Genomic DNA, 14,925 nt, shown 5'->3' on the forward strand with positions numbered 1-14,925 from the left:
TTTTTATTTTTTTTCCCTCCCCGGAATGCGGGCCTCTCACTGCTGTGGCCTCTCCCGTTGTGGAGCACAGGCTCCGGACGCGCAGGCTCAGCGGCCATGGCTCACGGGCCTAGCCGCTCCGCGGCATGTGGGATCTTCCCAGACCGGGGCACAAACAAGTGTCCCCTGCATCGGCAGGCGGACTCTCAACCACTGCGCCACCAGGGAAGCCCTAGAAGTAAAATTTATGTAAAATGGCAAGACTGCCTGAGTGGCTTTTCCAGCTTTTGGGATCAAGTTAAAAGGTGATGAATTAAGTTATGTGTTGGGGGTCCTCAAGAGTTTTGGTGATTTGATAGGAGAATTTACAGGACTCAGAATAAAGCCATATTCACGGCTAAGATTTATTATAGTGAAAGGATGCAAAATAAAATCAGTAAAGGGGAAACATACATGGACAATGTCTGGAGGAAGCCAGATACAAGCTTCCAAGAGTCACCTTCCATTGGAGTCAGACCAGAAGTGCTTAATTCCTCCAGCAGCAAGTTGTAACAGCACGTATGAAATGTCATACACCAGCAAAGTTCTGCCTGAGCCTTGGAGTCCAGGATTTCTATTGGAGGTCATTCACATAGGCATGTTATGCCTTGCATGTACCGAAATTCCAGACTTCCAGAAGCAAATTAAGTGTAAAGCATAAACTACATTGTACAGTTTAGGCACAGTGAACCACTCTTATAATTTAGGGAAATTTTTCTGTTGATTTAGGGAACTATTTATCATTCAGATTCCTAGATGCAGAAAAGGGCCAACCTTGCCATCGGGCCTAAGGATAGTGGTCTCTGGCCTCTGTGAACTCTTTTCTGCACAGTCTTCTCTGCACAGTCATTGCTCTAGATTTTGGTACTATGGTATATCTGATTGCTATGTAAATAAGGCCTGGGTGGATTTTGCTTTATTTATAAACTGATTATTGTTAAAATATAAGCTTTATTTTTGGGGGAAGGTAATAGTAGCCCTCGTGTTCAAATCAAATGAAATGTGTAAAAGGGTATATGGGAAGCTTTAGCACATCTGTTACCTAGTAAAGTAGATTTTCCTTCCTAGAGGTTACCAGTTTTACCACCCTGTTACAGATCTTTCCAGAGGTTTTTATGTACCCAGGCAAATATGTATAGGTCCTTTTTTACTTTCATTTTTCTTTTAGTATATTTTGGACAATTTACCTTATATATGTTCCATAGCAGTAAAGAGGTGCTTCGTTCCTTTTAGTGGAGCAGTGTCGCAGTTTATGTGTACCATAATCTGTTTAACTAGTCTCTTTTTGTTGGACATCCAGGTTGCTTCCAGATTTTTTTTTTAATTGCAAAGAATACTACAATGAGTAAACTTTAACAAGTATCATTTTGCTCTTATGTGATAAGTTTGTAGGTTATAGGCTAAATTCCTAGAAGTGCAGTTGCTGGGACAAAGGATATGTGTATTTTAAACTTCAACAGCTGTTGTTTAATTGCCCTTTAGAGAATTTGTGCTGATTTACACTTATATCAGATGCCTGAGAGGGCTTGTTTGACCACAGCCTCACCAGCACAGCTTATTGGTATATTAAATAATTCTGATAGATAAATAATCATAGCAAAGTGTGTGTGATTTTAATGCTGATATTTACTCTTTAGGTAAGCTAGAACATTTTAAAATTTATGAACCATTTTGTATTTTGCTTTTTGTGAAATGTTCCTATCCTTTCCTCATTTTATTTTGAGTGTATGGTCTTTATTTTGATTTGTAGTTCTTCGAATATTAGAGAGTTTAACTCTTTGCTGTTTTATGATGTGAGTAGCAAATATTTTTCCCCATTTGGTCATTAGAATTTTTTAATGAGTCAAATGTATCAACCCCCCTCCCTGCCTTTTTCTTTTCTTTTCTTCCCCAGCAAAACATTCTCTTATTTTTATCTCAGCAGATGTTCTCATTTGGCACCTGACATCAAACCAAAGACCTTAGTTCGGTGGGCTGAGACCATTTGTAAACTTAGTGTTTGTAGGTCTCAGTGCCTATGAGCATCAGAGCACCTGCCCTCCCTCTGATCCCTTAGGGATGCCTAAATCTGTCTCAGTGTGCTAACAGTGCTGGCCACAGGGTGGTGGAAAAGTCGTGGCACTGCCATCTGCTGGGATAGGAACCCAAGCTGCGCCTTGAAAGCAAGTTCTTTTCAAGTCTCCAGAGAGAGTCCCAATTATGCTTATTCAACATACTCTTGTCTGCCTGGGCTGGAATGAAGAAAGGACCATTTTCCCCAGTGGCACAGGGGAGGATTCACAAGCTGGTTTACACTTTTTAGAGCTCAAGCATCTAAGGAAGTCTTGTCTTGGGGGCTGGAGCAGTGCGCTTCCAGGTCAGTGCTGCTACCCAGGGGAAACCCCAAGTCCAGCTTGGCAGCCTTTGCACAATGGGTACTTTCCCAGGATCCATGAAAATATTCAGAGCTCATCAGAACATTTTACTTATATGCAGTTTACAACTGTCAGAGGAGTTCAGGACTGTCTGGCCTGGGACTCTTATCAGGATCTCATTTTAGGATTAGTTATTCAAAGCATGAAATAAAGGGGAATACTTTTTTTTTTGCCATACCATGTGGCATGTGGAACTTCCCCGACCAGGGATCGAACCTGTGCCCCCTGCAGTGGAAGTGCGGAGTCTTAACCACTGGACCACCAGGGAAGTCCAAGAGGGAATACATTTTACTTTTTTTTTTTTTTTTTTTTTTGCGGTACGCGGGCCTCTCACTGTTGTGGCCTCTCCCGTTGCGGAGTACAGGCTCCGGATGCACAGGCTCAGTGGCCATGGCTCACGGGCCTAGCTGCTCCACGGCATGTGGGATCTTCCCGGACCGGGGCATGAACCCGCGTCCCCTGCATCGGCAGGCGGACTCTCAACCACTGCGCCACCAGGGAAGCCCCAAAGGGAATACATTTTAAGGATCAAGGCTGCTCTTTGTAGCCCTGCTGAGGCAACTATTTCAGACATGATCAGTACAGAGAAAAGTGGGTACTCAGCAGGGCACAGGTGGCTTTCAGACCCAGACTTCTTCAGTGGTGTGGTTGAAGAGGGACTTCAGCTTGGGCATTCTGTCAATAGCTTATCCTCTGCAAGGCTGGTTGACCCAGCAGGTGCAGGTCAAGAGCAGCTTCAGGAGAATGAAGACTAGAGACTTGATCAGGTCAAAGGAGAGCTCTCGAGTCTGCTCCACCAGCTTCTGGCATAATAACATCTTGAAAATGAACTTGAGGCTAAGAACTCTAAGGACCCAGAAAAGGCTGAGCATGGCCAGCTGCTTCTCTCTCTCCGTCCTGGAAGAGATGCACGGAGATGATAGTGGGGAAGTAGGTGCTGAGCCTGTTAGCGGCGAAGAAGGGCACAGACACGTTTCACCAGGAGAGGCTTGGAGCCAGGCTGTCCACACGCAGGGTCAGTAGCACAGAGAACAACAACAGGGCCAGCCAGGTGCACGAAGATCTTGAAGGTAGTGAAACCCAGCCACTGTTGGCGAGAAAAGCATCACGCAGGTTGAGCGAGCCAGGGACAGCTGTACGTCCCACCCACCGGGCTGCGCCTCCAGTCCCCACGGGCCTCACTGATGTCTGCCGTTGTTGCTGCCAGGCGAGCGAGAGGCAGCGAGCAGCCCTGCCCGCTGCAGCCCTTGGCCCAGGTGTGCCACTGATCTCCCGGCCCCGGCTTGGGACCCAGCACTGGCCACCGGCGGACTCCCGCCTTGACCTGCCGGTTCTTTTGGGTTTTGTGTTATATTTAGAAAATTCCATCTTTTCTTTGACGGTAAAGATTCCCTTTTATTATGGTACTCATGATTTTTAAAAAACATTTAAAATTTTGATTTGAAATATATTTTGGTATTAGGTGTATAGTAAGGATACAACTTTATTATTTTTTCTGTATGGCTGTCCATTTGTCCCAAGACCACTGAATAGTCCAGCTTTCTCCTACTGGTTTGAAATACTTCCTTGGTCATATACAGAATAAATTGCTGTAAGTATTTGAGGACGTTTCTGGATTTTACTGTTGTTTGACAGGTATATTTTAAATGAGGGATCTCCATAATACAGTAAACTTTCAAATTTTTTTATAGGTTCCTTGTTTCTATACTGATGCAGAAAGACGGTCAGTGATGGATGCAACACAGATTGCTGGTCTCAATTGCCTTCGATTAATGAATGAAACTACTGCAGGTAAGAGATTATTAACTGAAATTCTTGACTTACTCCATCTTGAAGGTTGTGAAATCTTAAAACCCTAGGGTTTCTTGTTCCCTGTTTTGCTTGGAGCACTTACCACCTGTGTGTCATAGTATTTTTGGATACTCTGTCACATTCTGTGAAGAGTTCACCTGAGAAGTGCTTTTTCTGTATCCTCATAGCACTTACTTTGGTATTTAATTGCATGCTTGTTTGGGAAGGAACGCATTTATTGTGTGTTTGGAGTATTGCTTTGGTTTAAATATTGGGTTTTTCTCCAGCTTGTGGATTGGTGGAGTTACAGGGGTGGGGTATAAAGCAACATCTCAGGGGGTAGAATATATGGGAATGTTGAGATGGCACAAGGATGGTAGAAGCATGGGAAGAAATGTTTGGAGAAGTGGAGGAAGTGGTTTTGGGAAAAATTGTCAAAGTTGTTGGAATTGGAAACGTAAGGAAGCCTAAGTGAATGTCGGCATTTAACTATTTGAAGTTAGTGTTCTTCATGAATAAATCATGCAGAGCTTATAAAGATTTTGAGTCTTTCATGGATCTGTATACAGAGTCTGTTTTTTCCTACTTAAATGAATTTTAAGTTTAGTACTTAAATGATAACATGTTGAATTTTTTTCTTATTGTGTAGTTGCTCTTGCATATGGAATCTATAAACAAGATCTTCCTGCCTTAGAAGAGAAACCAAGAAATGTAGTTTTTGTAGACATGGGGCATTCTTCTTATCAAGTTTCTGTATGTGCGTTTAATAGAGGAAAACTTAAAGTAAGTATATTTTTTCCAGAAGACTGTATTACAAGTGTATGTTAATTAGGAATTTATGAGAGACAACTTAAAATAATTGGTTAAAGAATTTTGTTTCACTAGTGGAAACTTGGTATGAGCCATCTGAACCTGGAATTAGGTAGGTAGGGGTTGGGTGGAAGTTGTAAGCCCAAAATAATTTATCAAGAGTTGACATGGTATGAAGCAAAGAGCATAGACCTTGAGGAAGAAACTCTTAGAGTCCTGAGCCTATTTTTCTTACCTATAATGTGGGGAAAATAATGCTTGCCTTGCAAGCTTACTAGGAGGAATCTTTAACATGTAGTCCCTTCATATATCTTACACTGAGGATTGAGGAGATGATAAACGTATTCTCTTAAGGTTTTGAGTGGTCTGGGAACAGGATGGAGTGACTAGAACTTGGGTGGCCGAAAGAAACCAGACTAGGAGTGATATTCTACATGTCTGGAGACATTAGAGCTCTGGAGAAAGCAGTTTTGTACACAGAGAAGTCTAACAGTGTTAATGGCAGAGAGGGACCAGAGGGTGATCATAGTCACAGTTGAAAAAATTTTTAAAAAATATGTATACACATTTCCTGTATTAGTCTCTTTATTAAGGTCAAATTTATATAGAGTAAAAGGTATAGATTTTAGGTGTTCAGTGAGGGTTTTTTTTAAATTTATATTTTAAAATTGAAGTATAGTTGATTTACAGTGTGTTAGTTTCAGGTATGTAGCACAGTGATTCAGTTATACATATATATTCTTTTTCAGATTCTTTTTCCCTTATAGGTTTTTACAAAATATTGAGTATAGTTCCCTGTGCTATGCAGTAGGTCCTTGTTGGTTATCTATTTTATTTATAGTAGTGTTAATCCCATCCTCCTAGTTTATCCCCCCGCCCTTCCCCTTTGGTAACCATAAGTTTGTTTTCTATGTCTGTGAGTCACAGTCAAATTTGGTGGTATATGCTAGTTCCTCAGTGGGATATAAAATCAGTTCTCTGGCTTGGTGATTTTATCTAGAATTTGCTTAAGAGCCAAGGATATTTTGAGTATTTAATTATTTGGGTTCTGTATCAAGGTTCTTAGTGCCAAGTCTAATTCTGCTTCCAATTTAGGAGTTGGTCGAGTGGACTACCTATCCCAAAATAAGTACTTGTTAGGTTTGGAGGGCATTTTGAGTTTCTGTTACAATCCTGCTTCTTTGAAAACTGGGCTTGCCTCTGCTTTATATTCTGATTTGTTTCTATGGTTTATGTTTTTTTTTTTTAGTACAAATCTTTGGGATGGTTGGGAAATAAGAGGTTCACGATTTTTACAGATATGAATGATGGACCAAGTGTTATTCTCACTTTTTAAGCTTTACTTTTATCCATAATAGGATTATTTCTAAATTCCATTTTGTACTCTCATTTTTTAACTTTAATTATTTGTTTTTAATTTTATTTATTTATTTTTGGCTGCATTGGGTCTTCGTTGCTATGCGCGGGCTTTTCTCTGGTTGCGGTGAGCGGGGCCTACTGTTCGTTGCAGTGCCCGGGCTTCTCATTGTGGTGGCTTCTTTTGTTATGGAGCCAGGGCTCTAGGTGCACGGGCTTCAGTAGTTGCGCGGCATGTGGGCTTAGTTGCTCCGCAGCGTGTGGCAGCAACATTGGCATTGTTGCTCCCTGCATTGGCAGGTGGATTCTTAACCACTGCGCCACCAGGGAAACCCTCTCACCTTTTTCGACAGAAGATACTGGCCATAATTTAGTCTTGTCTTTGAGTCAAAGTGATGTGTATTAGTTTCTGCTTCATTATCAGCTGTTACTTGTCAGTTTTCCAATTATAATTAAAACTTAATTATCAAAATACTTATTATAAAATCAAATTTTGGAACATTTATGTATAAAGAAAAGACATTCATGATCTTACTACAGTTTGGTGTATTTCATTCTAGTCTTTTATGAAAACAAAATTGGAATTACACAGAACTGTGTCTTGTCTTTTTTTTTTTTTTTCCTCTCCTATGAGTTCACTTATTAAGAAAAACTTCCTGAGGACATTTAACATTCTTTGAAGAGATTGTTTTAAGGGTGTGGGTCATCACTTATTTAGCCAGTCTTCTATTATTGGATCTGATTAGATCTAGTTTGCTTCTAATCTGCCAGAGATTTGGAAAAGGATAACCTAACCTAATTAGTCTTCTATGTTGAATAGAAACAGATAGCTGTGACTTCGGACTTTAGCATATTTTCTGGTAGTAAATTGCGTAGAACTAAATAAGCCTTTGGTATTATTCACAGTTTTGTGGTAGCAATAAAACTAGAACTGTACATGACATGTTAGTGTATTGGGCCTTGAATTATAATTGTTGCTTGGAGTCAGATTGGTGTAGTGGAGAAGGCATAGGTTTTGGAATTGAGGTTGGGTTTTGAATTCTATTTCTACCACTTAATAACTTTGTGACCTGTGACCTATCTGATCTATCTAGGTCTTTGTATCATCTGTAAATTGGGGATTGCAATGTCTCTTTCCATAGTGGTTGTAACCATGATTAAATGACACATGCGCATTGCCTTGTTTCAACCTTAATGTCCCTTCTCGCCTTTTTATTACAGTTTACCAGTTAAATATATACCATGATAAAATTTTAAATTGGTTAGTTTTTGAATTAATTATCATATTTTTTTCAAAGGTTCTGGCCACTGCATTTGACACAACACTGGGAGGCAGAAAATTTGATGAGGTGCTAGTAAATCACTTCTGTGAGGAATTTGGGAAGAAATACAAGCTAGACATAAAGTCCAAAATCCGTGCATTATTACGACTGTCTCAGGAGTGTGAGAAACTCAAGAAATTGATGAGTGCAAATGCTTCAGACCTTCCTTTGAGCATCGAATGTTTTATGAATGATGTTGATGTATCTGGAACTATGAATAGGTAATCATATTAATATTTTGGTGGTAAACTGAACTGTGATGTTTCTCTACTTATATTAGCCTTAATTAGCTAATTGTTGAAATTATATGGATGTTATATAACTTCAGTTCTATAGGTAAAAATCAGAGGCCATTCAGGATCTTGCCTTTATTTTATTTAAAAAAAAAGTATTTATTTATTTATTTTTATGTTTGGCTGTGCTGCATGGCACATGGGATCTTAGTTCCCTGACTTGGGTTCGAACCCGCACCCCCTGCATTGGAAGCGCAGAGTCTTAACCACTGGACCGCCAGGGACGTCCAGATATTGCCTTTGATGTGAAGGCTGGGTTTGGTTAGTCTAATAATGTAGACTATTTCCAGGAAATTGGCAGTTCCTTTACATGTGCATGTATTACACGTGAGTTACCAGTTTTCATAAATTCAGGGCAAAATGCTTTAGTGCAGGATTAAACAATTTGCTTTAGTCATTGATTCAGAAATTGGTGGTTTTGAGTAGTTCAGTATCACTTGAGGACAACGGGTCTTTTTGTATAATACTACAAGAATTCTGGGTAACTGACATTTCAGGGCTATCCTCAGAAATACCCAGAATGCTTCTGTTATCTGGTTAGGTTGCTTGGATGTTCTTTAGTATGTGAACTCTACTGGTAGAATTCAGGCAAGACTGATGGCTTGTTTGGAGAAGGGTGGCCTGAGCCATCTTCAGAAAATTGTGATGGAGTCAGAATTGCTTTTAATCTGCCACAATTAGATTACTGTGCCTAGTAACCAGATTTGTAGTCACCTCTCTCTTCTACTTGAAAGTGATGGTTTTCATTATTATTAAACAGCAACTTTTTGTGTATCTATGATGTGTTAGGGGAATCATACAGTATGTGTTTGGCTTCTTTTGTGTCTGGCTTCTTTAACTTAATGTTTCCTAGATTCATGTATTAGTACCTCATTGCTTTTTATGGCAAATAATACTACATTTGTGTGGGTATATCACATTTTATTTTTCCATTCATCAGTTGATGGACATTTGGGTTTCCACCTTTTAGCTATTGTGACGAGTGTTTCTATGAACATTCATGAACAGGTTGTTTGAGTATCTTGTTTTCAGTTCTTTTGGGTGTATAACTAGGAGGGGAATTGCTGGGTCATGTGGTAATCATATGTTTAGCTTTTTGAGGAATCACCAAGCTATTTTCAACGTGTCCAGTGCATCTCTAGTGGCAGTGCACACTTCTCTTCTAAAAGCTCAGAAGGGACTTCCCTGGTGATGCAGTGGTTAAGAATCCGCCTGCCAATGCAGGGGACAAGGGTTCGAGCCCTGGTCCGGGAAAATCTCACATGCCGTGGAGCAGCTAAGCCCATGCACCACAACTACTGAGCCTGCGCCCTAGAGCCTGTGAGCCATAACTGACCCCTCATGCCACAGCTACTGAAGGCTGTGTGCCTAGAGCCCATGCTCCGCAACAAGAGAAGCCACTGCAATGAGAAGCCCACGCACCGCAACGAAAGGGTAGCCGCCTGCTCCCTGCAACTAGAGAAAGCCTGTGTGCAACAACGAAGACCCAATGCAGCCAAAAATAAAAAAAAATAAATAAATTCATTAAAAAAATAAAAGCTCAAATACTTATTTCACATAAAAATGAGTAAAATATAGAGTTATCATATGATTCAGCAGTTCCACTCCATACCCAAGAGAAATGAAAGCACATTTACACAAAAATTTATATATAAATGTTCTTAGCAGCACTACTTATAATACCCCCAAAATGGAAATGACCCAAATGCCCATCAACTGATAAAATAAACAAAATGTGATATGTCCATACAATGGAATATTATTTGGCAATTAAAAAAATGTTGTAGAGATGCGTACTGTAGCATGGATGAACCTTGAAAAGTTTATGCTAGATGAAAGAAATAAGTTAAACTGGACTACATTTTGTCTAATTCTGTTTATATGAAATGTCCAGAATGAGTGGTTGCTTAGGGCTGTTGGGTTGGTGGGGGAGTTGGGAGAATAATGTTAATGGTGATGAAAATACTCTTTTTTAGGGTGATGAAAAGGTTTTAAAATTGATAGTGGTGATGTTTGCACAATTCTGAATATAGTAAAAGCCATTGAATTGTACACTTTAAATGTGTCAATTCTATGGTATGTGAATTAAATTTCAATAAAACTTTAAAAAAAGGAACAACCTCTACTGCTGCTGCTGCCATCTTTCTAGAATGCTCTCTGTACCTTTGCTTTTCATGTTTTTATTTTGGACATTTTCAAATATGCAGCAAAACTGAAAGAATTTTACAGTGAACATCCTTATCCTGGCACTTAGGGTCTACTGATAATATTAACTGTACTTGTTTTTTCCACATACCTATTGATCTGTTCATCTATCCATCCTTCCATCTACCCATCAATTTATTTATTTATTTAGACAAAGCTAAGAGTTTTAAAAAAATAATCATTCATTCATTCATTCATTCATGCATCCTGCTCCAGGTCTTAGTTGCGGTATGTGGGATCTAGTTTCCCCACCAGGGATTGAACCTGGGCCCCATGCATTGGGAGCGTGGAGTCTCAAACACTGGACCACCAAACCGTCATTTTAAACTGTTTCAGTTGCTACACATCCTCACCAAATATTGGTATTAGTGATCTTGAATTTTTGCCATTCTGGTGGGTGCATTCTATACCTCCACTATTTTTCTTTTTTTTTTTGAGATGTAATTCATAAAAGTCACGCATTTAAAGTATATAATTCACTGGGTTTTAATATATTCATGGAAGTGTGCAGCCATTACCACAACCCAATTTAAGAATATTTTCATCACCTCATAAAGAAACTCTAAATGAGCTATCATTCTGTGAAGAGACGTGGAGGAACCTTAAATGTATATTTCTAAGCAAAAGAAGTCAACCTGAAGAGGCTGTATGATTCCAACTATATGACATTTTAGAACTATGTGACATTCTATATGACAACTATATGACCTTCTAGAAAAGGCAAAACTATGGAGACAGTAAAAAGATCAGTGGTTAGCCAGGGTTCAGTGGAAGGGAGGGATGAATAGGTAGAGTACAGAGGATTTTTAGGGTAGTGAAACTATTCAGTATGATGCTGTAATGGTGAATACTTACACCATTTGTCAAGTCATGTAGAACCCTAATTTATACTATGATGTATCAATATTGGCTCATCATTTGTTAGAAATGTATCTTACTAATGCAAGATGTTAACAGGGGAACTGGGTGTGGGGGTAAGAGGTGTATGGGAATTCTCTGTACATTTTGTTTATTTCTCTGTAAACCTAAAACCAGTCTTAAAAAATAAAGTGTATTAATTAAAGAGAAAAAAATATCTGTACCCATTAGCTGTCTTTCCCCATCTGTTCTTCCTCCCCCAAGCCCTAGGCAGTGGTTAATCTACTTTCTGTCTCTTTGGAGTTGGCAGTTCTGAACATTGCATATAAATGGGGTCAGTTATATATAACGTGTTCTTTGTGATAGGCTTATTTCACTTAGCATATTGTTTTCAAAGTTCATCCATGTTCCAGCATGTATCAGTCACTTTTATTGTTTTTGTTCCTTTTTGCTGAATACACTTGATGGATAATAGGGTTTTTCACGCTATTTTGCCTGTGAATAATGCTGATATGAACATTCATGTGCAAATTTTGTGTGGTCATGTGTTTTCAATTGTCTTGGATAGATACCTAGAGTGGAATTGCTGGGTCATATGGGAGCACTATATATAACATGCTGAGCAATTGCCAAACTCTTGCAAAGTGGCTACACCAATTTTACATTCCCACCAGGAATGTGTGTGAGATCCAGTTTCTCTCCATCCTTGCCAGTACTTGTTATCTGTCTTTTTGATTATAGAGATTTATTTTACATAAAAGTGGAATGTGATTTAACCTATTATTGTTCTTTTCCATAGAGGCAAATTTCTGGAGATGTGTGATGATCTCTTAGCTAGAGTGGAGCCACCACTCCGCAGTATTTTGGAACAGGCCAGTAAGTATTATTGTGACTGTTCATCTTGGACTCTTTGGAAAATGTTAATTACTTTTTTTTTTCCAGTTTTACAAATTTTCATTGTATGAACTACTTCAGTGCAATATGAAACTTCTTTTTATCAATATCGTCCCCCTGGAGGACCTCCAGTAGTGTCTAGGGAAATCTGATAGTTTTCCCAGGAAATGTAATTCAGATTCAAAGATGGATTTAAAGTCTCAGGTATTTCATGGTGGTAAAAATTGTCTTTAGCAGTGTTGCTGTGGTAGTCTTGTAGGTTTTTTTTGTCAGTGAATCTTTTGTTGAAAAATAAGTAAAGGGAGGATATGATAATCACATACTTAACAGGATGCTTTAATTTTATCTTGGGCTAAAAGGTGGAAGTTTGATTTAGGAATGCATTACTAATGTTCTGCAAACCTTTGACAAACCTTTTCCTAGAGTCCACTCTTGTGTTGGTTGCTATTTCATGGTGTTGAGATGTACTCTAATCTTGACACAGGCTCAGCTCTTAAATCAGAATGATTATCACAGATGGGCATGTTCTTTCCATACTGGGTCAGCCCATTTCTTTAAATAGCCCTTCTCAACAAATTGTCAGTGTTTGTTGCACAAAATGTGACCAGGAAATCAGGTGGGTTTTTTTTTTTTTTTTTAATTTTAATTTTTGGCTGCGTTGGGTCTTTGTTGCTGCGCGTGGGCATTCTCTAGTTGCGGCTAGTGGGGGCTACTCTTTAGTTGCAGTGAGTGGGCTTCTCATTGTGGTGGCTTCTCTTATTGCAGAGTATGGGCTCTAGGTGCGCAGGCTTTAGCAGTTGTGGTGCACGGGCTTAGTTGCGGCATGTGGGATCTTCCTGGACCAGGGATTGAACCCGTGTCCCCTGCATTGGCAGGCGGATTCTTAACTACTGCGCCACCAGGGAGTTCCCAACCAGGTGGTATTAAGAGGTGTTTTATGAGTGACAGCAGAGCCTTGGTGTGTACCTTCTCTCCTTCTGATATGAGGAGATTGTACCTGTGTTATAATCTGGCCTATGCTTATACTCTGGCTGGAGTGCTGGAGTGACTAGATGTGCATCTGCATACTTTTTTTTTTTGCATGCCATGTCAGGGATAGTCCCAATATTTTGAGGCCCTTTTATTTTCCTTATGGCCAGCTCAATTATTGATGTTTTAACATTTATTTGTGTGAGGCTGTTTCCAAGATTGTAGGATTTGTGTACTGTAGGACATTAGGTATTCCTGACTCTCACCTCTTAAGTCCCAATATTGTCGTGCCACTCTGCCCTCATTATTTTGAGCGTGCACCTGTCTGTGTGTGCGCGCTCACGTGTTATTGTGGAGGGGATTAGGGGTGGTGGGGCTTTGTTATACATTTGTGAATTATTTTGTTGTGATAAGATGTTATATTGCTCTTTTTATTTCACTGTAAAATACTAATTAAAAGATTCTTTTAATATAAATGTCTATTCTAATTGTTTTTAAATAGAGTTAAAGAAAGAAGATATTTATGCAGTGGAGATAGTTGGTGGTGCAACACGAATCCCTGCAGTGAAAGAGAAAATCAGCAAATTTTTTGGTAAAGAACTTAGTACAACACTAAATGCCGATGAAGCTGTTACTAGAGGCTGTGCATTGCAGGTGAGCTTGCTTTCTTTCACAGGTAGCCATTTATAGGTCATTGTAAATACAGCAGTGGTTTTATGTATCCAGCTAGTCTGAGATCAGCTCAGTGACTTAAGGTCTAAGATTCTAAAACTTCTGTTTTAAAATTGGTATCAGAAGTTGTGTTCATAAATGGAATTGTTTGTACTATATAACATGTAACAAGATGAAATAAGTTACTAGAAACATACGTAAGCCTGAAATACCACTAGAATTTGACGTATTTGTTGCATGAAGTAGTGTTATACATCAGTTAAATAAAGGTTGAGGTTAATGGAAAAGTAATGAGGAATAGCTAGATTATATGGGTGGTTTGACAAATGATAGACATTTATAAAACCACTTATTTAGGTACTATTAAGTTATTAATGTAAGTAGATGTCTTCTGAAGTCATTCTTTATAGGTATTGTAATAATTAGTTCGTATGTCTACTTGCCAAATGGAATTTTTAAAAATTATTATTCTAGTGTGCAATCTTATCGCCTGCTTTCAAAGTCAGAGAATTTTCTATCACTGATGTAGTACCATATCCAGTATCTCTGAGATGGAATTCTCCAGCTGAAGAAGGGTCAAGGTAATAATGTTTTTTAGTCATTTTTTACTTACGTGTTAAGTCTTAGAAAATACTCTCCATTTCAAGTTATACACATCTGTAATATTTTGCCGTAGTGCATGAAGCAAAGTGATTATTTAGTCATTCATCACACAAATAAGTTTGTGTCCTTACTAGCTTCTTTTATTTGATCCTGCTGAAATAATTGGTGCCTTTTATGTGCTGATTGAAGTATATATATATGTTTAAAACTGACACTAGACACACACACACACACACACACACACACACACACACACATACATATTTTTTTTCTTAGGAACTCCTATAATCTGCAAACAGTGCCAGTTGAGAAGAGTAACTAGAGCTATACAGTGATTACAAATCTAGAATACATGGGTAAAAAGTGTTAGCAATGTCCTAAATTTGTGTTTTTGTCTTTTTCCTCTCTCTGTTCAGTGACTGTGAAGTCTTTTCAAAAAATCATGCTGCTCCTTTCTCTAAAGTACTCACATTTTATAGAAAGGAACCTTTCACTCTTGAGGCCTATTATAGCGCTCCTCAGGATTTGCCCTATCCAGATCCTGCTATAGGTAAGTAAAGAATTGGGAATTAAAAAAAAAGAAAAAAAAATTATGTGTGCTTGGGAGAACTGGAATAGCAAAGCAAGTAGAGTATGCTGAAATTTAGGTATTTTAGATCACACGCACAAAAAAACCACTTGCAGTCGTATTACCAGGTTTAGAACCAGCAGGATGGTCAT

The 14,925-nt window shown here is 38.9% G+C and overlaps 1 protein-coding gene across 2 annotated transcripts in view; it reads left to right on the top strand.

Annotated features, from left to right (window-relative positions):
• HSPA4 (heat shock protein family A (Hsp70) member 4) overlaps positions 1-14,925 on the top strand; it is a 42,914-nt gene that overhangs the window by 16,119 nt on the left and 11,870 nt on the right. The window contains exons 1-8 of one of the 2 annotated variants that reach the window (XM_019924421.3): positions 4,001-4,023; positions 4,124-4,223; positions 4,873-5,006; positions 7,688-7,932; positions 11,867-11,943; positions 13,433-13,584; positions 14,077-14,183; positions 14,622-14,755. In XM_019924421.3, coding sequence (XP_019779980.1) covers positions 4,163-4,223; positions 4,873-5,006; positions 7,688-7,932; positions 11,867-11,943; positions 13,433-13,584; positions 14,077-14,183; positions 14,622-14,755 — 910 coding nt within the window. In that variant the 5' untranslated portion in view covers positions 4,001-4,023; positions 4,124-4,162. Of the gene's footprint in view, positions 1-4,000; positions 4,024-4,123; positions 4,224-4,872; positions 5,007-7,687; positions 7,933-11,866; positions 11,944-13,432; positions 13,585-14,076; positions 14,184-14,621; positions 14,756-14,925 lie in introns of those variants that run through there. The other variant, XM_019924419.3, reaches the window with a different exon arrangement.

Source organism: Tursiops truncatus, chromosome 3 (assembly GCF_011762595.2).
Source record: "Tursiops truncatus isolate mTurTru1 chromosome 3, mTurTru1.mat.Y, whole genome shotgun sequence".
Lineage (NCBI taxonomy): Eukaryota > Metazoa > Chordata > Mammalia > Artiodactyla > Delphinidae > Tursiops > Tursiops truncatus.